Source organism: Sturnira hondurensis, unplaced genomic scaffold, assembly GCF_014824575.4.
Source record: "Sturnira hondurensis isolate 20B ecotype Veracruz unplaced genomic scaffold, ASM1482457v3 Scaffold0007406, whole genome shotgun sequence".
In the NCBI taxonomy this organism is placed as follows: Eukaryota; Metazoa; Chordata; class Mammalia; order Chiroptera; family Phyllostomidae; genus Sturnira; species Sturnira hondurensis.
The window spans coordinates 1544295-1569760 of NW_028080037.1; the positions used below are offsets into that span (position 1 = coordinate 1544295).

The 25466-nt window shown below is 58.5% G+C and overlaps 1 protein-coding gene across 1 annotated transcript in view; it reads right to left on the reverse strand.

The window, feature by feature from the left end:
- The window catches only part of TMEM132C (transmembrane protein 132C), a 147100-nt gene that overhangs the window by 84328 nt on the left and 37306 nt on the right, over positions 1–25466 (reverse strand). The window contains exon 2 of the mRNA XM_037051869.1: positions 480–1374. Coding sequence (XP_036907764.1) covers positions 480–1374 — 895 coding nt within the window. The remainder of the gene's footprint in view (positions 1–479; positions 1375–25466) is intronic.

Genomic DNA, 25466 nt, shown 5'->3' on the forward strand with positions numbered 1-25466 from the left:
TGGAACCTGGGTCTTCCCAGCAGCCGACCCGCAATATTTAGCCTCACCACCCACTGTGCAGAAGGGCCTGACCCCTGGCTTGTGCCGTGGACTGGCCCAGAGGGAGATGCCGCACCGCCTGCCGGTCGGCTTGGAGCCCCTGCCCAAGGGCCTTCCGTCCTGCCCACGGTGTCTGGGTATCTTCCAGACGCTTCAGAGCTCAAGAAAAGCCACGCCCCTCTCAAGTAAGATGGCAATTCAAGATCCAAAGAGAGCGGATTAGTTTCATCTCGCCTCTCTTGGGTCCAGTATCTGCCCCCTTCCCCCACCCCTGGCACACAGGTAAGCCTGTGAGCAGGTGAGTGATTTCGCTTCCACGTGACGGAGGCGGGCCCCTGAAGGCTGGGAACCCCGACTCTTCTGCAATAGACACCCCCAAACATCCAGTCCCTTCCCTCATGAGGTAGCCATGCCTCCCCTGGGCCACTCAGGTCACCTACCTCAAGATGAAGAGGTCCACGGTGACGTTGCTGGCGACAGTGACGTAGGCCGTGACCACGTCCCCTTGTTTGACGGGACGGGAGGGCAGCCAGATGGCCACGTTGCCGTCTAGACGCAGCTCGCTGAGCTGCTCACTGCTGTCCGGGGCCTGGTAGAGGCCCACGGCGCCCACCCTCTGCAGGTGGGACGTGCCGTCCTCCAGGCCGTCCTTCCCTGGGCGGATGGCATTGCCCTTCCTGATGTCCCCGCCGGCGCAGTCCCCGCGCTCATCGCCCACGTGCACCGCGTAGTACAGCTCCGCGGTGCTGCCCTCGGCCGCGGGCCCCGGCTTCCTCCGGCCGGCCACCACCGTGGGGGCGCTGAACCAGCTGGCCGGCAGCCGCAGCTCTGCCACGCACAGCCCCAGCTGGCCGTGCGGCCGGCAGCCGCCCCGCACGGCCCGCGTCTCCCGGAAGGCGAACACCAGCAGGCAAGGCAGCTGTTCCTCCTCGGGGCTGCGCTCCGTCCAGTCTCGACCCACGACCTGGAACAGGATCTGCACGGTCGGCCGGGACGGGTAGATCCTGTCCTGAAGGACGTGGGCCTTCAGCGTCCGGTCAAAACCAAACTTATCGGTCGGGCCCAGAAAGTTCGAAGTCGAGGTCAGGTCCAGAGGCACAGCCTTCTCCACCGAGAAAGGCCCATAGCTGGCGTTCAGCAGTGGGGGCCTCCGGGCTCTGTAGGCGAAGAAGGGCTCTGCCCTGGACCGCAGGCTGCAGTTGCGTGAGAAGTCCTGGTGGGCTTCCTGCAGGAAGAAGGCAGTCTCTGCCCCGAGGACGCGGTAGCTCACGGGCAGGTAGGGGGACAGCGAGGAGAACCGCTGGCTGCCGTCGGGGGCCCCACGGCCCTCTATCACTGCAGGGGGCAGAGAAAGACAGAGAAAAGGGGGGTGACCGCTGGGCTCCTTAGAAGTCTTAGGTCCACCAGCTTTTTAGAAATGGGGACACACTTTCTGATGTCCATGTCCCTACAGCTTTCATAATCCTTCTGGAGTCACTCTCTAGGGGCCTCCCCAAATCTCATACGTATGTTAGGGTGACATCCGGGAAACCGAGATTGCTGCCGGCTAAGGATCCTTGCCCGGTGGCAATTTCGCACAGTTTGACCTAAGAGAACAGGGGCAAGGATCCGATGGGCGTGAGGTGAGTAGGTTCACTCAGAAATTGTGAGCTGAACACCTTTGCAACGGCACAGAGCAGGCGAACAGACCAAGGGGCCAGAACGGTCCCTAATTAAAGCCATGGGTCCCTGGGAATTTCAGGAGCGAATCAGCAGCTCTGGGACAACTGGCCGTCTGGGGGAAAAGGACACACACGAACTTGGGCCCACACCTCACACGCACACAAGAACACGCCTCGGACGGACCTGCGGGCTCTCGGTGAGGACACACGCCGCGCTCTGCACTGAAAGACCGATGGGCTCCTCCCAGCCCGGGCGTAGGGAAAGCTTCTAAGTGCGACTCCACAGCCAAATGCAATTTAAAAACGACGAGTTTGCTGACAATTTTTTTTTAAAAAACTCTTTTGCAGAGCAAAAAGATAACCGAGATTTCATCAAGTCAAAAGAAAAACGGCAAATCAGGAGGCAATGCCAACCGCTGACATACGGCGTCCGCCCCAGGCTGTAGGCGGGTCCGCAGCCGCACGCAGGACTTTAGCAGGTCACTGTGAGTGGGAGCCACGTTTAACACCAGGGGGATCTGGGTGTCCAGCTTCCCCTGAAACATGGGAGGAGCTGGGGGTGCAAAGGCTTCACGCCCACAAGAGCAGGACGAGACCCTCAGCAGCCCACGCCACTCAGCTACCGGCGTGACCTCCCGGTGCCATCGAGCTTGACGCCCCCAGCAGGAACTTCTGGGCAGGGAAGTCGATGGACGCTGGGGGCGGAGGTCAGGGCCAAGGCAGGAAAGACCCCGACTCATCTTTCTTCCGTCCCTGTTCGTCACAGACACTGACTGCAGTACCACCAGCAGGCTCCTTGCCATTGGGACAGAGTCCCCTCTGAAGAGCTCCCGTGAGCAGGTATGTCCCCTGGTGGGGGTTCCATCAAGGACGGACTTGCCACACGCCTAGGGCACGGGGGTCAGCGTGTCCCAGAACTGAGTCTGCAGAGCCCAGGAGCGCCCATCACCTTGCCCTTGCCTTGCGAGACCAGAAACCCCAACCAGCCCCAACCGGGTACTGACCAAGAGGACGAATTCCCCGCCTTGCCCGCAGCCCACGTGGCCACAGGCGGCAGGTGGGCAGCCTCCTGTGCCTGTCCCCTGGGCGGTCCCCCGATCCTGCTCCAGGGACGCCGGCCACAGGCTCAGAGCTGTCTTTCCTGCTGCAGCCAATGGGATGTGGGCAGTCACGGCGGCTTCTCAAGGACACGGCATCCATCCCCGCTCTTTGCCCAGAGGCCCCGCTCTGAGGTCCTGCCAAGGCACCACATTCCAGAAAGGGCCCGGCCGTAAAGCCTTGAAACAGTCATTCGTGATTTAAGCAACTAGTAATATTTTGTAAGAACCAGTGGACTAATTGCCACTTGAGATGCTTTTATTCTGAGGTAGTCATCTCTCTCCCGGAAAGCTCTTACATCTCGACGTGTAGAATTCAGAGCCTCGTCTCTTTTGGGGGGAGTGGTGGGCAGAGGGCTCTCTGAAGGGACAGAGAGAGGTTGCCAAGGCCCGTCTGCGTGGGGAACATGCCATAATGGGGGGCTCTTCCTCAACAAGCTTTCTTATCATGTTCTTCCTGCACAGCGGGCTTCCGTCTTTCTGCTTTCTCGTCTTTTCTGAAAGAAGAAAACGCCTGAGAAGCAATCTTTCGCTTTTAAGCAAAAGTGGAGTTTGTTTCCTAAACCGTGAGGCTGGCGGGGCCTTGCTGTTCCCTCTCTTAGGGTTTGAGGGTCTTGGGTCTTTCGAGCAGGTTGTTCTCCACCCTCCGCAGGGAGCCACGGGCACTTGGGTCACACTTTCTGGCCGAACCGAGTTCCAAAGTTTTCCAGTTCCAGAGAGATCTGATTTTAGCTGCAAGAGGCAGACATTGCAAAGAAGACCGTGGGATCTGGGGCAGCGATTCTGGACGCTCGACCGTAGAGAGACCTAGGGCTGGCCTGCTCAGCAGCCACGTGACGCGGGGCAAGTGTTTGTCTTGTTGGAGCTTCAGTTTCCATGGATGAGGGATGGGTGGATGGGTGGATGATCAAGGGATGAACAAATAGAAGATAAATGGATAAGTGAATGGGTGGATGGATGGATACTCATGTAGACAGAGCAGTAGGGAGGTAGACAGAGCTGGACATACGGGGTATCAGAGTAGCTTTGTGGAGCGATTTCACAACGGATCTGTTTCCCCTCCCCCCCCCACCCCTCTGACGTGTCTGTCCCTTCACAGCCCTCCCTTCAGCAGAAAGAACCTATAGCCTCGCTCCTTGAATCCAGGCTGGCCTTGCACTTTGCTTTGGCCGACAGAACACAGCAGGAGTGCCGACCGGCCGGTCCCGGGCCCGTTCTCCAGAGGCCTCACCACACTCGATCACGACCTCTCCTGTGGGCTCCTACCATGGCCGGAAAGAGCCAGCCCAGGCCAGCCTCCTGGGCGTGGGAGGGCACGCGGAGGGGGGCGGAGCTCTCCCGGCCTGCTCCTCGGTGAGCCTCGGTGGTTCCACACCGAGTCTGAATTCCTCCAACACCAGTCACCTGCGTGCTGATGGGAACGGCTCTCCGGGGGCCGCTCGAGGCCCCCTCTGCACCCCCACCTTCTACAGCACCGTGTGCATCACCTAAACTCCTCCCACGTGTTGGGGAGCCCGCAGCTTCAGGAAGCAGAGGGAGTCACGGGCCTCAGCTGTCGTCCTGCCCCGACACTTCATCGCCGGGTTGCCAGCGCCGATTCTGCTCCATCTGCTCCCAGGACGTCTCCGGGAAGGACAGGGTTACCGAGTAACTTTTGTCGATCTGGAGAAGTCCCACTCTGGTTTCCTAAGGCCCCGGGAGAGGGGGCCAGGGCGCCCGCTGACACCCGCCCCTTTCTATTGGCCACCAGCCGACAGCCCGCCCGCCCGCTGTCTCCCTGCCGCGGGTCCACTGTCCTTTATCGGAGCTGCTGTCAGTGGCGGGGACACTGTGTCCTCCGTCAGTGGCTCGTCCTGGAGCTCGACGCGCAGCCACTGCGGGAAACTGAGTTTCTGAGACTGAGAGATAACGAAGCCCGGAGCCGTCTCAGTCTCGCTTAGCGCCCAGAGGAACACGGGGACGACCCTTCCAGCCAAGGTTCTGCGGCACCACCGCCACCACGCTCACGTTGGGGTGTGTGCCCAGGATGGAGCTTAGGGCTGGTCCCCTCTGAGCCGCGACAGGAAGGAGGGGGCAGACCAGCGGCAAGCGGCCTGGGGAAAGGGCTCCAGGGCCTGGGAGCCTGAGCAGGGGGTCGGTGGGGAGAAAGGGGGGCCCCAGGCTGTGTGGGGAGGGAGGCAGCCTCGGAGGGGGGGCCGGGGCCAGCTCTGCCCTGAACGTGGTCAGCAGTGAGTGCCCAGCAGGGCCTGGATGGAAACACTAGGTCCTGCTTTCCTCTCCAATTGGATGTGGTGAAAATAAACACCCTTGGGGCATTCGCAGAGGGTGTTGTGTCAGGGTGCGGGGGGCTCTCGCTAAGAGCAGCCAAGCCAGGGATGTTCTGCGAAGGGTGATTCTGCCCCCAGGAGATGTCCCCTGGGACTGTCTGGAGAGACTTGTGAGTCTCACAGGTGGGGGAAGGGGGGCCCCAGACATCTCCAGGGCACAGGATGCCCCAAGATGTTTAATAAAATAAAATGAACGCACGTCTCCAACGAGCTAGGTAAGGTTTTCGTTTGTGTTGGGGGTGTCTATTTATTTATTTATTTATGCAAATACCTCACACTCATTAAGCTTCAGAATCCTCACCTTTATCATGGAAATCGTATCAAAACCACCTGGTATAAAGCAAGAAGCAGAAAAAAATAAGTACCCAGCGCGGGGGCCGTGCCCACTAATTGAGAGACATTTCTGTCCCTGTAGTAATAATGACAATAATAATAATAACTAATAACACTAATAACTACAACAATGATAAACGACAACAATAATACTAATAACGGTAACAGTAATATTAAATGCACTTATTACTTATATACTTAGAATACTTATTACCATTATTTTAATCGTGTTGCTATGTCATCGCTGAAAGTTTTCAAGGGTACAGGAATGTGAAAGATGGTGCTATCCGTAGTCCGTGAAAAAAATTAGGTGGAAAAAAATCTGAACTGGAGACACCGGGCACCAGGTCCCAGGGGCAGGTGTCTCGGGTCCCGGGTCCCCGTGTCGGACACGCCCCCAGAAACTTTCAGTCCCCTCAGCTTCCGTGAAAGGCGAGCTGGCCTGAGCGCTGGGAGTGTTTTTTCTCTCCCCGTTTGTGATTTATTAATGCTCACCAGACACGGAATGCCTCTCTCTGCAAACTCTGCCTCGTCGTTTCTTTTTCTTGAAACAAAAGGCACCTTGATAAATGGGTAGTTTCATTTCCATGCCTCTTCTGAACGAACTGCCAAACCTCCCGGCCGTCAGTCCACGGCGCGGTTTGCAGTTCCAGGGCAGTGACGATCCCCTCTGAGCCCTGGGTGGGGATGCCCCCCCTTATCTGGGAGAACCCCACAATCTCCCTCAGGCCCCTGGAAAATGAGCCAAGCAGCCATGCCTTCCCAAGACAAATTCTCTAAGTCACCAGAATCTCAGACTTCACCGGCACGAGCGTGGGGCCCCGGGTGGGCACACGGAGAGAAACCCACCAGGCTGAGCTGAAGCTCCACAGCGCAGTGTTTGGACGGCACTGGGTTTGCATTTCCTGCCAAGGAGCGTGGCGCACAGCCCCCCGCGGTGGCCATGCGGCCGATCCCCCCACATCGGTCCCGGCATTGAGGCTCTGGGCTGAGGTTCACAAGGGGCCCTGGTGGGCCTTGCCAGGGTCGCCCCACCAGGCAGGGTCCCCCCACCTGTGAGACAACGTCTTAGTTCCCAGTACTGCTCAAACACAGCACCACGAAATTGGTAGCTTAACACAAACAAACCCAAAATTATAATCTCTGGTTAATTAGAGGGTAGACGTCTGACTCAAAGGGTGGGCGGGGTGGCGTCCCCTCTGGAGACTAAGGGGAATCTGTTCTGGCCTTTTCGAGTGTCTAGAGGCTCCTGCCCCTACCCCACTCCCAACTCTTCACAGACCCCCGCTTGTTCTTTCCCTTCCCTCGGGCCTGCCCCCTCTCACAAGGCCCCTGGGGTGACACCGCCCCCCACCCCGAGTGACCCAGGACTGCCTCCGACCTCACAGTCCTTAGCTGAGTCACTTCTGCCAAGCCCCTTCTTCCACGCTGGGTGACACTGAGGTTGGTCACAAGCTACAGTTTAACTCTCTGATGCATGAAGGGGAAGGTTGAGAACCATGGTTGGGTCCCAGGTTTTCTTAAAGGGCCAGATGACGGATATCTTGGGCTTCGAACACTTGGAGGCAAAATCAACATTCCATAGGTACTTACATCACCATTTAAAATACAACCATTTACACTTTCACGTTTTACCGTTCTTACATTTTACATCACTATCACTTAGCTGGTGGACCAGTGGTCCTCCAAAAAGGGTGCTCTCGCCAAGCAGGAGACATCAGGACAACTGTCTGGGGACAGTTCTGCCGGCCGTGGTTGGAGTCGGGGACGCTGCTCCGGCCTTCCACGCACAGCAGAGTCCCTGACACAGAGGTGGCTGCCCCGAAGCTCAGTGGTACCGAGGTGGGGGGGGGGTGCCCTGGGCCGGTTCCGGCCAGCGGTCTCGGTCTATGAGAATGGGTTTGCTGGGTTCTCGGCATGGAGGTGCCCCTGCTCCTAAGAGAGTTACAGAAGGAAAGCAGGGACCAGGTGACCCTATTAACACTGGCGTGCCGCCCGGAACTCTGAATAAAGTCCCCTGAGACAAAGTCACCGCCGAGACTCAGGGCAGGCACAGCCGAGGGACTGCTGGAGAGACACACCAAGTCGTGGGCTACATTGTGCCACCCACACGCAAACCTCAGGACACCCTTCACCCGCAGGGGTCTTCCCTCACTTCCAGCCAGGAGCTCCCAAAGCAACGCAGCTCCGTCCAAACGAGGCCACTCAGCGTCACGAGTCAGACCAGGAAGGGGCCCTCCCGCTGTTTTTGTCGAGGCCCAGACGGTAAATACTTGACGTTCTTGGGCCAGACCGGCTGTGTGGTCTCGTGAAAGCAGCCGGGACAGATGGAAACAGGTGAGTGTGCCTGTGTTTCCACAAAACTTTACAAATATCGCATTGAAATTTCTTAGAATTTTCATGTCAGAAACATTGCGGCTGAAACATTTTCTCAGCCCCCCGCCACTTAACAATGTGGAGCCGTTCCTCATCTGGGGGCCGTACAGGAACGGGGTGGGGGGTGGGCTGGAATCCGGGGTGAGGCGTCTGACGCTGACGGAGCCCTGCCGCGTGTCACGGAGACGGCGACCGCGTGGGCGCGGCCTCCGGACCTGTGACCGTCTGAATCCCGCCCCAGGTTTGCCTTGTTGACCCGAAATAGAAAGACAGCTTTCACTGTGCCCCCGAAACTGTCTGGAAAATGAAAGCCAGAAACAAACAAACAAACAAAAAAACGATGCAATTTAAACATCAGAGGGCTGGAGCGCGGCCGACGTGAGCACTCGCTGCAGAACGTGGGTAATCGCCTTCGCTGCCCGCGCGGCCTGCGGTTTGGGGACGCCTCGCTGTCTTTTCCGAGAGAGGCACTTATTTATCGCAGATGGCTGTATTGCCCACGGGGAGGCCTCCCGTTAATCCTGCCCGTCCCAATGAGCCCCCTCCACGTAAATAAAGGGGAGCAGCATGCCTGCTCCTGGGGGTGGCCTTCTTCCTAAAAAAAAAATAAAGACCTCATTTTTAATATGGCCCACATATTTTCCCACTAGTTAGAGATAATTAAAACAAAAACCCAAACCTCCACTTCCGTCGAGTCGTCCCCATCCCCCCCCACCCCACCACGAGTTCGTGAGTTCCCATCTGCCGTCTTGTCTGGTTACGCTCCCATTTGGGGTAATTACGTCAATGAGACGTCTTGGGACACGAGGTAGAATACGCTTTCCGGATGGTGGGGTAAACTAAACGAGGAACGAACGCTTGTGAAGGTGAAGGTCATTTGTTTCTTTCCCAGTGCGGTCTTGAACTTGTCTGTGGGGAGACAGGACACGGCAACCAAGCCCCGGGTGAAGGACGGACCACGACGGGGGGATTCTGCACCGTCTGGGGGACAAATGCCCCTCTAGTGCAAGGTGACATCACAGCCCCCCCGACGCCTGCATTCTCAGGGCGGGAGGCTGGAAATGGGAGCACCTGCCTCTCTCACACCAGGCTCCTCCCACTTTCGACAACCCTGTGCATGGAGTCCTCTGGTTAGTCCCGTCTCACAGGTTCGGGGACTAAAGCCCAGAAAGGTTAAGTAACTCGCCCAGGGGCGCCCAGCTAGACACACTGGGTGTGGAGTCAGGACCCGGTGCCATCCTCTGCCTCTGGTCGGTGCCACTTCGGCCTGTGGCTTCACGGAGGCGCCCTTCCCCACGGTGCTCTTTCTGTAGCCACTGGGACCAAGACGGCGCAACTATGCAGGGGGGACAATAACGGGGGGCCGTGACCCTCTAATGCCACGTTCGTCCAGAGATGCTGAATTCGGGCTCGAAAGTCAAGTCAGTCTTGAGGAAGGAAAGGTCAAGAGAGGGGGGCCCCGCCCCCAGCAGAGCCTGAAGCCTGGGACGTGGACACTCCTCCCTTCCTGGTGGACCCGGCGTGCGGCAGACACTCACCCACCCGTGGGTGCCCGATGAGCTCTCCAGGCTCACGACCATTCGTGAGCGATATCACAGGACCAAGACCTCAACCTCGGTCTTCACATTAACCTCCCGCACAGCAACCTCCGTGCAGGCAGATTATGAGAAACGCTTCCCATTCTACAAAGAGGCCTCGCCAGACCCATCTGTGTCCCACACGGAACTGCCGGGAACAGGCAGAGAAATCAACCGTCTCCATCGAGCTTCCCGGAATGGAGGAGGAGGAGAGAAGGTCAGCCACAGAAGGGAGGACTCCGGCTGAGCAGAAACGGCCCTGGCCGGGTGACTCCATTGGTTGAAGCATCGTCTCACACTCCAAAAGGCTGTGGGTTCAGTCAGGGTGTGGGTGGGAGTCGACCGATTGCTGTTTCTCTCTCACGTCGCTGTCACTGTCTCTCTCACTCACTTGCTCTTTCTTCCTTCCCCTCTCTCTAAAAAACTGATAAACATGTCCTCAATTTTTAAAAAAAGATGGGGAGAAATAACCATGCATATACGGTAAAGTGGGTTGGATAAGACATGTGCCCCCGTAACTGCTTAGGAGAGGTGGTCAAAAGGCAGCTGTGCGGGATTGGCCGGTCTAGGGGGCGGTGCCAATGCCCGAGGGAGGAGTTTGCACAGGCCCCACCCACCTTTCTGCACCGCCTTCTCCAATGCAGGCCTTCATGCTCACGACTGCAATAGGGCTGTGAGCCATCCAGCCATTGCATCTGAGTTCCAGGGAGAACAAAATGAAAGACGAAATGTCCGTGCCAGGTGAGTGTACTACTTAATACTAGCTTTCCCCCTGGCTTTACCAGAAGACTCTCCCAGTGAACTCGCGCTTTTAAGTTCTTGCCAGGACCGTTCCTAGTCACACAGCTGTGAGCCAGCCTGGGAAGGGGATTATTTCTGACTGGGCACAGTGCCACCTCCAGCAAATCCAGTATTCTGTTAAGTGAAGAAGGCGAAGAGAATGGACAGCGGTAGACAATTAGTGTTATCACTCACTTGTCACACCAGGGCCATATCATTTAGGTTTAAATAACTGCGTGAAAAATAATAACAGTAGCGGCATGGATGAAAGTTAATAACTATTAATACATGCCACATAATTATGTTAAAATAGCAGGAGCGACAAGACCAGCTACAACACTACCCCCCATACACACACACACACACACACACACACACACGTATGTAGGTGGCGTATGTGGGTGGGACCCCCAGAGGGCATGTCATTGTTGGGGAGCAGGGTGGGGATGTGCATTTCCGACCAGCTCTCAGGGGGCGCTGCCAGCCCAGGACCCCACTTGGAGCCACCTTTGCGCCGGAAGCTGAGAACCTACCTCAAGAGGGCGGGACACAGCCCCTTCCACCGACAGCGGCGACTTCCAGCCGAGGAGGCCGGAGGATGGTCCGACTCCACCAGAGAGCCTGCGGGGGTCCCCACGGGCCCACCCCGTGTCACCCCCCTTCTCACTCTGCTCAGAATGATCTCGGTTTACCTGCTGGTTGCTTTGCTTACGTGTCTCGCTTCCCCTGCATGACAAGGAATCCCAAGGGAGCAAGTCCTCTCTCTCCAATGTCAAGGCCAGTATCTGGAACCCGGGGGAGCTCAGTACGGACTCACGGAGTGAATGAGCCGAATGAGCAACGCACACGAGTCAGTGTCCCCCGAACAACAGGCAGCCCGCGCCCTGAGCGCCCTGAGCTAATTTGCACATCCTGCCAGCACCTCTTGCCTCGGTCCCTTCGGGGGACTCCGGTGGCTGGCGCAGGGGGCCTCCAAGCCTGACAGCACCCCTCTTGTCACATCTGCCGCTGCCCATACGGACGTTCTTAGGACTGCCTCCTGCCAACTCACTGCTGGGGATGTGTTTAGGCAGCTGCCACTGTTTTCCTCCAGCTACCAGCGGAGGCAACATTCTATTAAGAAGTGGAAACAAGGAGGGGGAAAGGTGGGGGAAGGGAGGGGGGGAAAGAAGTGGAAACAAGCTATCCCTCCAGGCTGCATCTAACCGGGGGAGGGGCCTGGCCACCGCCGGACCATTAAACCTCCTTCCAGGGCCGGCCGCCCGGCAGCCTGGGGGGCCGTAATAATGAGGCTCTGGGGACTTCCACCGGCGGCATGCGTGTCGCCCCCACACAGGGAGCTACTATAGCGGAGAACTCTCCACCTAGACCCCCACGGGGCTGGCATGGCCATCGGGGTCATGACACAGGGAGGGAGCGGACAGGGTTCCAATTCTTTGAAATGAGAGAGAACACACCCATGTGTGGGTTCTTGGTTTCTTTCGAGAAAATTGGATTCGGGGCAGGATCAGGCCAGCCTGTCTGCTAAAGGCGGTAGGCCCGGCCAATTGCTTCACAGGAGAAACATTGTAACTCTGTGCAGTGATGGATGTTAATGAGACATCGTGGTGATGGCTTTGCAATAGATAGAAACATCAAATCGTTCTGTTCTGCTTACTGCCGGCGGTGGGGGGCGGTGGGGGGGCGGGGCCCGAGAGGCCAGTGGGGGGCGGGGCCCGAGAGGCCAGAGCGTCTCCTTAGTAGGCACACAGGTTCCGCCCGGGACCCGCCCAGAATGCACGCCCACCCGCTTTTTGACGCTGTGCCTCGAAGGTGGGGGCGGCAACCGGAGGGTTATCAGCCTTTTCCAAAGTGACAATCGTCAGGACTGGAGACTGAGTCCGGAGCCAGGGCTGGGGACTGGGAATGGGACCAGCCCCGTCCTGCCAGGAGGGGGTGCCAGGGCTCTGTTTGCAAAACTGGGTGGGTCGGTCGTGCGTGTGTCAGGGAAGGGAGGTGGGTCGTGTCTCCCCACCGGGCCAGTCTTTGGGACCACCGCAGTGGGGGCAGGGGGGCTGGAGGGGACTGAACAGTGACCTACAAAGTGAGGACTGATGAAGCAAACCCCCAAGTCCCTAAAATATATCCAAAATCCAAACTGAAATGAGATGCGTTCACCAGAAGAAAGACAGACCTTCCACCCCAGCTCTGACCTCAGGGGACCCCGAGGAAGCCCTGTGACCAGGAATCGGGACACACGTCCCCACACGGTGGCCTCATGGACTCCTGATCACCAGGCTCCACTAACGCCGAGTCACAGAAGCTGGCATTTGATCTGACACCCGGACCCTCCCCTTGCTCCTCAGTGGGGTCCTTGAGAGCTCTGACCCCTCTGCCCTTGATGGAAGCCAGAGAGTCAAGTCCGGCCTCAAACGATCACAGGGCCGGGACGGAGGCCAAAGGCAGGCCCTGCGGAGAGCCCCCAGAGCCTCTCCCCCCGACCCGGGGCCACCCACCCACAGCACCCCACTCCCCTGTCGGCCCTCCACCCGTGCCCTGTCCCACACCCTGTCCCGCACCCCTGAGATCAATCGCTTGAGTTAATCAAACAGGAATTTGCTCTCTAAACGGGTTCCTTTGTCTTCCAGGAAGGAAAAGGCCAGGCTCCGGTCCCTCCAGTACTGATTTCGGGCTGAAATTTTCCCTTGGGACCCTTTTCCAGAACCTGGCTTCCCCTTTTGTTTTACAGGATTTTTAAAAAAAATATTCTTCCTTTCTTTACATTTTTTTTTAACTGATCCACTTAGCTGAATCCCCCCTTGGTGTCAGCCTCGGGCTGTGGTATGCCTGATAAGCAGACGACTGTTCCCCTAACAGTTTGAGAAGCCATTACTCAGATAACCCATCACACCCCCATTCTGAGGCGGCTCCCCGTGCCAAAGCCGAGGGGACCCTGGTGGACTGTCAGAGAGGTTCAGCCTGTTCCGCCCCGGCTCCTGACTCCCTCCTGCGTTGGCCGTGTCTTTGTGGGGAAGTCTTCCAGGGTCAGGGGTCGACAAAAAGGCCGGACCTGTCTGCAGAAGGAGTGGGCGAGGGACCGCGGACACGGGAGAGCAGGACTCGGCAACGAGAAGGGGCTGCAGGGCACAGAACAACTCCCTGGGCACGGAGGGTGGAGGGGTGTTGTCCGGGCGTGACAAAGAGAGGGGGGCAGTCCGCCCTCCTTGTGACCGCCCTCCTGTCCGGACACGACCCCCTTTCTTCCTCCAAGGGGGGTAGCTCCCACCACCCTCACAAGGACAAGAAGTGGGGCAGGGGCCCAGAGGGGCTGCTCCGTGAGCCCCTGAAGTTTGGGTCTGGCCGGTGGCGCTCTCACAAGCTGGTAGATGTCCCCTCCCCTGGATCTGCTCTTTGTCCCCTGGGATTAAGTCCCCTGCGGCCTCCCAGCTGGGCCGGCTCCTTCTCCTGTCTGCGGAAGTGGCCTGGGGACGACAGCAGATGGAGACTCAGAGCAGCGCTTCCCAGGGTGGGGGCACAGGAGACCCTAGGATTTACGCCCCGGAGGGACCGAGAATGGAGAGGCTGCCTTCCGCGCACCCATGGGTGTTTGTGTTGGTTACTTTAAGCCCCTTCAGCAGAGCCTCGGCCGCAGCTGCTTCCCCGTGGCCCAAGGTCCGCCCCTGGCCCTCCTGTCCAGCATTCAGCACTGCGTCTGCTTCCCGGCGAGGTGTCCAAAGCGCAGGGCACAGTCACCTTCTAGCCGGGCTGGACAGACCCACAGCCGATCCTCACCCCTCGTGAGCCCCCCACTCGCTGAGGTTAGTAGGCGCGGGGCGGTGCCTTCCGGTCGCTCACAGACAGGCAGAGCAGAGGAGCCTTGGAGCGGCTCACGTGCCCGCCGTCCCCGCTGTGGTCACACAACGGGCCACCCTGTGCTCTGGTTGCAGCTCCCGGACCGCGGGTAAACGGTGTCCTTTGTGCGGTCGACTTTGGGTCCTGTCTTCTCCTTCCTTGTGCCTTTGGCTGGCGGTTTTCTATTTAACTCGGCCCAGAGCTCCCGGGCAGCCACGGCACACCGTCTGGGAAAAACACTCGTGACAGAGGGGCGTCCCGCGGGCCTGAGTCACCATGTTGCTCAAGGTCCAGGAACCAGTGGGAGATGAGAAACCGTCTTTAAACAGAAACACAGGGAAAACCGGGCTCTGCGTCGATTCGGGGATGAAACATGGTCCCAGAGGCTCCCGGAGACCCCTCTCTGCATGTCCTCCCTCGGAGCGAAGGACTGGTTTTTAATGCGTCTGTGTTCACGGCAGCGCTGGCAAAGATAATTGCCGAGGCTCCGAGGGATAATGAGACCGGCCGTACACCTCGCCGGGCTGTCTGCCTTGGAGAAGGTGGGGGTTTAAATAATGCATCGTGCCACGTGACTAGTTCAAATCCTCTGGCGAGTTTCCTGCAGCGGGTGACTGACACCCGAGGCTTCCCGGACCCTCTGCGGAAGAAGGCGGACAGGAGGCGAGGGACGGAGGACAGCGAGTCCCCCTTTCCCAACTCTGGCCTTGTTTGCAGCCACGCTCGATGAAACAGCCCTGGGAAACGAACGCAGGTTGGAAAAGCCCAGCCGAGCAGATCCCCCACCCAGATCACGTGGGCTGATTTGTCCAGGTGACGAGGGGGAGGCTCAGAGGACAGCTGCTCCACTGAGTGTGTGGACGTCACCCAGGAAATGGACCTCCTCTCTTTCTCCCGGACACCCTCCCCTCCAGGCCACACCTTCCTGTTCCCTGACCTTCGAGAACCTAACCGGGCAGGGGGGGCGTGGTGCATGCTGGGTCCGGGACGCAGGGCTCCGAGGTTGGGCCCAGCGCGGCATCTCCCAGCTGCCCCGGGCGCAGGAGAACCAGCCAAACTTTGGGCCTCCTGACCTGGTCACCGTCCCACCCGCTGGGCCCGGAGGAACCCACGGCACCCTGACCACCCCTCCCGCCAGCAAGGACAGCGGGCAGAGACCTGCCATAGAGCCCATGAGGGTGGGTTCCCTGCCAAACGCGGCGAGTGGTGTTAAATATGTTTGTTCTGGTCTGTCTTCATCTCTCCGCCAGGTTAAGAAGGTGCTAATGAATAGTTGTGCTTAACGCTTCAAAAACAAACAAACAAACAACTCTGTTGTCTGCTTAGTTCTCCAAGTGATGTTTCCAAAAGGTCCAGAACCAACCTCAAGTCCTGGCTGGCTGGCTCCAATCACTGGCCCCCGTCTCCAAGCGTCCTTGCCCATCAAGGCCAACTCTACGTTCCGCAGGGCGCGAACAGCGCGTCCGTGGGAAGGATGCGGGCGGGGGCCACGTTGAGGACACAAAGCGGGGACGTAGAACTCAGAGCTGCCCTTGTGCCTGCAATGGCCAGAGCTGAGAAGGAACAGGCTCCTCACCTGGGCAGATGCTTACTGAGTTTTTTTTTTTAATTTTACTGGAAAGAACCAAAGGTCAAGACCTCATGAAGAGTTGTTTTTTTTAAAGATGTTATTTATTTTTAGAGCGAGAGGAAGGGAAGGAAAGGGGAAAGAGAGGAAACCACTGATGTGTGGTTGCCTCTCTCACGCCCTCTACTGGAGACCAGGGCTGCAACCCAGGCATATGCCCTGACTGGGAATTGAACCAGCAACCCTGTGGTTCCCAGATCAGAGCTCAATCCACTGAGCCACACCAGCCAGGGCTGCTTATTTTACACAGAGGGGAAGGGAGTGAGAGAGAGGGAGAGAAACATCAATGTGAAAGAGAAACATTGATCGGTGGCCTCCTATATGCACCCTGAGTAGGTCCTGAACCTGTAACCCAGGCGTGTGCCCTGACTAGGAATTGAACCTGCTTGTCTAATGCTCCAAGTTCATGACTTCTCCGGTCTTTTATTCTCTGAGTCCACATCCCTTCCCTTCCCTTTTGGAGTAACAAGTATCAACATGATTCTCTGGATATGTAGGTCAGTGTTTTACCATAGGAGATATTCTGAAGGCTCTTTCCTCCTCTATCAAGATTTTGAGCGAATAATGATAAATTTTCCTGTGAGCCAAGTGGAAAAGTTTCCGATTCCTGGGAAAACATCCCAGAACTCGTTCTCTCAGCAGTTTCACAGTGTGGACCCCAAGACCTCCACAAATCAGACGGAAGAGGTCCCTTCTCCACACCTGGTTACTCCGAGCCCAGGAAATAATTAGGGCAGACGGCTGCGGTATTTCTTTGGTTCGCTTCCTTCTAAAAATCCTTAACTAGTGATTTCCAACGTTCTCTTAGTGATTACGGCTTCCTGATGATTCGCAGCTGCAAAGTCATCGAGACCGTCTTAAGCTTTCTCCAAAGGGAAACATGAAAAGCAGGGAGGAAAAAAAAAAACCAACCCAGCAAACCCCGGCGTCAAACGCCGAACAAAGTCCTAACTTCTTCTCGTGGCCGCCAAGGCCAGCACGGTCAGCCTGTGTCAAGTTCTGCGAGCTCACCCTCTGCATCTGCCCCTCGGTCCCTCCACCACACCGGTGGCCATCGTCACCTCTGGGGCCACATCTGAGTGGCTCACACCTTGGAGACATCCATCACGCCTCCTGGACCACACACACGTGCGCGCACGCACACACATCTGTGAGTGCCGCGTCCCCCCACATCGACCGGGTGTCAGCTGGCTTGTCACCGCCACCTCCTAACTCACGTGACACACTGACCCCTATGAAGTGGCTTTCAGGGAACAGCACCGTGGTGTGGGTGGCTGGAGAGAGAAATGCGGCAGTGGGCGGTTTTGCGAACTCGTAAACACCACGTTTGAGAAATGAAGCCCCCCCTTCATTTGGGTGCTGTGCAGCCAGGGGTCCGGCTGTCATTGGTCATCAGGACCCATGTGCACGGCCTCCCATTAGCGTTTCGTTTACGAAGCATTTCCGCTCGGCTTCCTTCCCAGCCCGCAGCTCCCCCGGCTTCATTTTTCTTAGTTTAACTTATTTAATCTTCCTGTCTTGTCAGCATCTTTGTCGGCCTTTTTTTTTTTAGCAAGACAGAGTATAAGAAATTAATAAATGGGCATTCAGCTACTTATTGTGCGAAGGGGCGGGAAGCACGTGACCAGCCTTGCTGGGATAATTACTCGCATGCATCCCGTTCGGGTTTTCCTCACTGGTGAGCCTAACCCTCTATCGTGAGATCTCGCTCCCCTGCCTCTCTGTCTCTTTCCCCCCCTGGAGCGTAACTTACCATTTGGATGGCAGTGACAAGATACTCGTTCCATTAAACCGAAAAGTGAACGAGAGCTCACACACGTAGGCGCGCGCACGGACCCTAAGCACACACACGCAGTGGCTAAACATTATTGAACCATATACTTAGAGGAGTGAATTTCAGAGGATGTACATATTTCAGTGAGGTGGTTCAAATGAAAAAAGAAAGAGATGCCAGCCACTGGACCGCGCATCCTGTCACCCGGGCCTTACCAGAGGGAAGATCCCGTCCCTCTCCCCATAGAGCCAATGAAAGCCCAGGATGAGTTTCCCGGCCTCTGATTGGTCTAATCTGTGTGACACGCCCACCTCTGGACCCATCGCTTGGGCCAGGGAGATGCGTGTTTTAATTGCCAGGCTTGAGTCACAGGTCTTTTCCCAGAGCCAAGACTGAGCTGCGCGTGAGTTACCTGGGCAGAGGAGTGGGGAGGGGCAGTTCCCGGAAGAAAAGCCAGGTGCTGCCCACCAAAGAACGGGAATGAATCGTAAGTGGGCGGAGCAACAACAGCCACACACCAAGCCTCCTCGGCCCCAGTGAGAACGCCCTGCGCGCCCAACCCTGCTCACCGTGCAAGTCAGCAGCCCCTTCTGCAAAGACTCGGCGCTGGAGCCACGCGGGGTGCCTCTCATCCTTGCCGGGGCGGTGGGGGGCGGGGGGGCACACCCTGACTGTGCACCGAGAGCTCGTTCCAGTGACCATAGCCTGGAGGGGACTGGTTCAGACCCGCACAGTCAGATTCTGGACGCAGGAGGGTGTGGACCTTCCGGCATCGCCACCAGGACTCCAGCGCCTGTCCCAGTCACGCTGCCACCTACCTGTGTGGCCCGTGGAGTTTCCCCCTCCTGCCGCAAGGCTTTTGCACGTTCTCCTCTTCCGTACAGAATCCCCACCCTGTGACGGGCTGCGTGGCTCCGCTGTGGTCTCAGCTCACACGCCACGTCCGCGGAAAGCCCTGCGCCCACGCTGCCGTTTAAGGCGCCTCGGGGCATCCCGTCCCCAGGCGTTCTCCGTCAGGGCAGCGCTCTGCGGTCCTCCCTCTTTGTCTGCTCTCCCGCCTTCACCTGGGCCATCTATGAACACACCAACTTGCTGTCTCGGTCCCCAGAGATGACACAGGACACCCTGCCTTTCTTAGTCCAGACAGGAGTCCCCATTCTGTAACGCAGCCGCCCCCAAGGCACAGGGGCCCAGTGAACGGGTGTGGAAGGGATGGACAAAGTCGAGAGAGGGCCTGAGAATGCGCCTCGTGCAGTCAGCTGGCTTCACAGACCAGGATTCTGACACCTGGCAGGAGGCGCACCCCCAGGCTGGGAGCCGGAATGTCACTAAGGGTGACTGCGTTCTGGCGACGACACCCTGGTACCTCTTTTTTAAACCCAGTCCTGCAGGCTGGCGAAGGGAAGTAGGGCAGCTGGTGCTGGGGACAGCCCGCACCTACAGCCCCGTTCCTCCCCCAAGGCTGGCCTGGGGGGCTGCACGGCTGGGAGCCCACGGGGAGGAGAGGTGGGCAAGTCTGTTGGGAAGCCAGCTGGCCACGGAGGGCGCCCTCTGCCCCCGGTGCGGGGAGGGCGCGGGAGCCATGCCTGGTCCCAGAGCAGGCGTCCCGCCTCTGCGGGCCCGGGACCCAGGGCGCCTTCCCAAGGGCCCTCTGGTCTGGGCAACAAAGCAGGCAATGTGCTTCCTCGGGGGCCGCCGGTCCAGCTGAGCCTGCAGCAGTGGGGGGCTTTCAAGCCTAACACTGGATCGACGTGAAAAAGTGATCCTTCCCTTTCTCTGGGTGACAAGCCCGCGCGTATAAATCACAGCCCTGCTGCCCCCCCCACCACCACCTCCCGCCCCATCTGCACAAAGGGGGCTGGGGCTTTGCGAGGGGCCCAGGAGCTTTTAAAGGCCCCTTGTAAAAGTGAAACTCAGACACTATTTGGAGCTGGATGGGGGTGCGGTGGGGGGAGGCGGTGAGGAAAGGCAGGGGGAGAGAGACCATCCTTGGAGATTTGCATATTATTTGGTGTGAGAGCCCCGGGGAGGTCCCAGGCCTGCTGGCACGGGCTCCAAGCCCAGCAGCCGGCTCAGAGTGCGCCGGGACACTCCTGGGTCTCAGACGCCACACAGCGCCGGGGTCTGAGAAATGGAGGGGGGGCGTGTGGGCTGAGCTGGCAGAGAACTGTGAGGGTGGTCGCACAGGCGATCTCTACATTGGTACCGTCACGTACGGATTAACAGCAAAGACGTTGCTGGTGAACTAGGCACGGGAACTGGATTAGAGGACAGCAGAGAGAACAGTGGCGGTAACGGGTAGCGACTTCACTGAGGATCCACACCAAGCTGGCCGGTGGACACGCTTGGACATGCTTGAGAGCTGGTGGGAGCCCACCCGACGCCCTCCGGCTTGTCTCCAGGGGTGTGCAGCTCACCATCAAAATCATTTTCAGGGATTTCCAAAAACTCTGGCCCTTTCTTCAGAGTCCACTTTGTAAAACACCGCATGGTGGTGCATTGCACGGGGGGATACTTTAGCACCCCGAGTTAGAGGGGGCGCGGGAAGAGGCTCTCACAGGCGGTGCCTGCTCCACGCCACTGGCTCTTTCCCTCGTCACTGCCACGAGTTAGAAAGTGAATCTTGTCCTGAGGCGGAAAGTCTGCCTTTTGGTACGACCCCCACCAGGTGACCAGAGCACGTGCAGATGGCCCCCTGGAGGCCCTGGAAGGAGGTGAAAGGCCTCGTGGGGAGGAGCCCCCCACCTTCCCCCACCTTCAGGCCGTGTTTACCCCTTTATTGAGTTTTAGGCCCCTTCTGCTCACTACGGTTCCCATAGTTCTTACATTTCGCTTTGGGCAAAGGCTCGGGGCGGTTTGGGGCTGAGCCATGCCGCTGCTCCCGTCACCTGGCCACCTCACGAGTGAGCAAGTGGCCCGTGGACCGAGAAAGCAGCACCACCAGGAAAGGACGGGCCAGCTCTGGGGGCCAGAGCCAAAGTGACTTTGCTGGAGACGTGCGGGGCAGACGAAGCCCCGTGTCCGTGGCCCAGCAGGCTCCTGCTCCGTGCTTTCCGGCTTCTCCACCGTCTCTCCCCCGGATGCAGGAGCTCCCCTCGACTCACACCTGCTGAGCTCCCACGGTCCGGGGTCTCCCGGTGTGGTTCGCCTTTGCCTCCTGATGGGGAAAAAGCAGCCTGTCTGCCCCAAAGAGAAATGTGGAGAGGAAAGGGCTTCCCCCCACGAGCGTCCCGGGAGGGACGGCTGCGCTTCAGACAGCCTGGCGGGGTCCCCTGGGGGAGCCGGGCCCTCTCAATTGGAGGCACACGGTTGCTTCCCCACCCGCAGGCACGGGGGCCCAACGCAAGGCGGGAGGAGGGGCAGCTCGGAGAAATCCGTGTCGGTGTCTGCAGAGCCTCGGACGCTTGAAGCAGTTCAGGGTGTCGCTCTCAGTTCTTCAGCCGCCATGCATCCCCGTGACACAATGACAAAGTTTCGGGGCCACCGAGGGGGACAGTGGCCATTGGCAGAAGTCTGGGTGTCAGAGGCCTCTTCTAGCTAAGGGTGGCGGGACGGCGAGCACCAGGCAGGCCCCTCCAGTTTCCTGGGCACCCGTGCGGACTCCCAGACTCCCCTGGGTGACCTCTGGCCAGCACATGGGCCACGGCGAACGTGGCCTTGAACTCGTTGAGCAAGCGCCCCACATTTCTCCCTCTTGGTAAGTACCAGAAAACTCAGTGACATCACCCACCCTCTGTGTGGCAGTGACACAGGCCCGGAGACAGAGGGGACCTCCTGGTCCACTTCGGACAGTCTGCATTACAGACGAGGGGACTCAGGCCTCAGAGGCGAGCTGTTTGGGGACAGCTGGGGCCAAACTCAGGCGTGGTGATGTCCCCTCCTCCCTGGCCTTGCCCCTCGAGCTTCACACATGCAAAGGCTGTCATCTTTCTGGGTCCCCGACACCTGAGCAACGCCCAGCGCATTTGATGGGCGTGGGATAAGTGAGCATCGTACACAGGCACCCCACCCCCCAGAAGAGAAGGAAGAAGACAGGAAACGGCAGGCCAGTGAGTGATCAACACTCTGGTGAATGACACTTCAGCCCAGGGGTCCGCAGGGACCATCTTTTTCCTGCTTCCAGCGGGTCTGCAGGCGTTTCTATCTGGACTCTGCCTAACACACTCCCTCAGGGGTGTTTGGAAAGATGGTCTGAGAAAGAACTTAATGCAGAAGGATGCTTGTTTTTCTCTCTCCTCACTCAGAGAAGTGTGGCTGGCTGACCTTTAATGAAATAGATGGTGCTAGCTGAGCGGCACTGCTGTCCGAGAGACAGACTCACACGGAAAATATAATATACAGGTACTGCTGAGGACAACCGGTGGTTTATAGAGTCGAGAGACACTCATTTCCTCCTTCCCACTTAAATCCAGAGGCCTGCGGGGGGCGTGGACCTCCTGTGCGCTGAAGGAGGGTACCCCCTTCCAGCGCCGTTGCCCCCCCCAACAGGGCTCAGAAGAGAAGCAGAGGCGGAGAGGATGGAAACCCCTCTCCACATTTGCCTTCCAGACGTGCGAACCCGGCAACCCGGCAGGCACTCGGAGGAGATCCTGAAATGCTCACTGTAAGTCCCCCCGGGGGACCTCCTGCTAGTCAGTGAAGCTAGCCAACACCCTTACAAAACCGAGGGAGTTACCCAGGGCCCCCAGTGCAGGGTTCTGCCTCAGCGGGGCCCCAGCAGGCCTCCCCCTGCCCCCGACACCATGTGCGTCGGCTCAGGCAACAGCTAATAAATCTTAAGACTGTGGGATGGATTTCATCTTCTGGGCAGAAAGAAATAAAGAAGGAAAACACAGATCTCAAGGCGGGGAAATAAGGAAGAGCAGCGTCTAAGTCCATCGGCTCACTGATCAGAGGGCTCTGTCCCCGCAGGCACTGGCTGCGGGTGGGATGTTCCCCTGTGGTTCCGCCCGTCCCTCCGCCGGGAGACGCGTGTGGGAGCCCCGCCGGGCGCGGAGCACCGTGCTCGGCACTCGGGCAGCATCGGTGAGCACAGCACACACGCAGGCGGGGTTTCTCCTGTCATTACCTGTTGCTGCGTGAGCGGGCTCCCTGTGACGCGGCTGATACGGCACGGTTACTACAGCACACGGTTTACCCCGGGGCTTGCTCTCCGTGCCGCACCCTCTAGGGGGTGTGTCAACTGCCTTCCGCCCTGTTCCCCCGCGAGAGCCTCAGACAAAACCGTGCTGCCGAGCATCCGACTGGATTCCCTACAGAAACCCCCAGGAAGAGAAACGCGCCCCTTTTAATTCTCACTTTTCTCAGGCAACTCGAAGGAGCCTGATGAGCGCATTTCTCAAGGACCAGGTGCACTGAAATGGGCCACTCTGATGAAGGGGGTTGGCACAGCCAGGAGGCCCCGGCGTCCGCCAGAGGACAGTGGTGGGTAGTGGCACCCTTCGCCAAGAAGGACGCAGGAGGGCGGTCAGCTGCCCCGACTCACATGTCTGAGTCCTGTGAGGTCACTTCTTTACACAGAAGCAAGCCCACTGCCCTCCCAATGCTGCCCGGAGGGCGCCCTGGGCTGCTCACGCTGCTCACATTCACTGGGACAGAACGAAATCCCCTGAGCACACTCCTTGTGTTCCACGTGGGCGGTGAAGAAGGTCCATGTCACGTGGGCCACCGAGTGACGAAGCTGGTGCCATACACGTCCCTTGGTCAGAAGGGACGTGTCCAGTGCCCCCTCCGGCACCAGCTGCCCCTCTACCTGTAAGGACAGCCCCTTGGGCGGCTCTCAGAGACGCCACGTCGAGCCCCAACCCACTGCTTGGGACACTGGGCCACCTGTTGGAGGGAGAACCTAGGTCCACCCCCTGCACGAAGGGGCCTTTGGCTTTGAGAGCCTTTGCAGGTCCAAGTCAAGGGCACAACAGACAGGGGTAAAGCAAGGACTTCGATGTGGAGACAGGGAGGGTGGAGCCCGGACTAGTGGGCTGTGACCCTCGGATGCCCCCTGGGGGGCTCCCCTGCTCGGGGTACTATAGCCTCCGGCTCTCACATGTTTGGGGACAGGGATTAAAAACAAAATCTCCCGTCACGTGAAGGCATCCCTTTGCAGAGAGCTCCATGAGGAAGGAATTAGGCAGACAGGAAGTCAGCCAAACACTAGGATAAAACGTCTGGCGGGAGTGTTTGAAATTGGAGATGGGTGCAATGGACTCCCCCCACCCCCCGGAGAAAAGAAACAGCAAAGCAGCCGGGTCCACCGCCAAGGGCTCCGGGAGCAGGAGCAGCGAGGAGCAGGGACAGCTGGCGTCCCCGAGTCTGAAGGGCCCTGGGGCTACAGCCCCGCTCTGCAAGGGTCGGAACCTGAGGCCTCTAGGGAAGGGTGTGTGGCCTTGAGACGTGCGCCTCAGGGCAGCCCGACCTGAGAGCCAGGGCGAGGAGGAGACAGGATGGGAGGGCCCCCCACTCCCCACCCCGCCCCCCCCCAAACATCCACCCTCCTGCCAGAACCCTCCTCCAGACAAACACGGCCATCGCCTCTTCCCCCACCCCCACCCGACTGCACTGGGGTGTGCAGGCTGAGCGCAACGGAGAGGAGTGTCACAAGGAAGGGACGTGCCAACGAGATCCCAGACCAGGGACGGCCTGAGAGGAGCGGATGGAGAAGAGAGGACAGGCCCGCCGCCCACCTCCCCCTGCAAGCCGGACTGCCCCAGAGCCCGGCGCCCCGGCCACCCGCAGCTTTCCCTGCAAGGCCGACGACTGGCTTCTGATCCGATCGATGGCTTTGGACTGAAGTTTGTCAGGCCAAATGGGAAAGAGGACGGACTGTAGACAAAATAGGAACTTTGGGCTTAACAGCAGTGGAGCCTCGGACCGCAGACGCCCGGGGCAGAGGGAAGTACACACTTTGCTCTGTGCCACCTCCTCCAGGAAGCCTCTCTGGACTGAATGGAAACTGGACTGGGACGTGCTCTCTGCAGACTCCTGGGACACAAAGGAAGATGACCGCTGGCAGACATGTGGGGTTCTACGCAGTGTTCTCAGTGAGCTAGGCCAGGGGGATGGTGGCATAATAAATGACAGGAGCATCGATCACCTGCTGCCCCAGAGAGGACGTGCCCTGCAGCTCAGGACAGAGAGACGGCTGGGCAACAGGACTGCTGGGCACGGTTGGGCCAGCTCACCCCCCAGCACGGTGGCAGCAGAAGACACCCGGCCGCGTATTTAAGGGACATGACGCACATCGGGCCTTTCGGTCGCAGAGCCAAATAAAAGGAGCGACTCACCCACCTTTCAAAAGAATGCCCTTGCTGGAATTAGTAACTGGGATTTAAATATAGAGTCGAAGCTGGGACGCCTCTCATCATCGCTCACTGGAGACGGGGCGGGTGGAAACGGGCAACCCGGCCCCCGCCCCGGAACTGCAGACTGTGCGGAGAAACTCCCGCCCCTCCCAAAGCCCCGTGAGGGGCGTGTGCGTGAATCCGCAGGCGCCTGCCCCGGGCTCCCCGTTCCATGATGCCACCGGGGCACACGGCCGTTTTTCCGTAAGCCCTGCCTCTTCCCAGCTAATGAACAGACTCCCAAACAATCGCATTTCATCCAGTGCCATCGCGTGAGTGGTAATTAAACCCCAAACCACTTAAACATTTATTGCCCCGTATTAGGCAAGTGTCTTCAGAATGAGCCTGGCTCTGCTTATTTAAAACACAAAATTATCACGGAAAATTACCCTAATCACTTGGACTCCAATAGGACGGAGGCAACATAAGGCCCCCCACCCCATCGATCTAACTGAACGAGCTGGGAGAAAACGTTTTGGGTAATTAAGGATCAGATCCGTGTTTCCAATAAGATAATTCCAGGGGAGGTGGTTCAGCACGGCAGGGAGAACTCACGGGGGAGGCGAGGGCTTTAGTGCTGGGTTCTCACTGCCAACACCCAGAAAAAGGGTTAGCAGCCTGCGTGTCCACAGCCTGATCGCTTAGCTGTGAATCCTAGTCCCCCAGCCCCTCACTACTGGGGGGGGTCTCTGGGCAAGTAACCTACC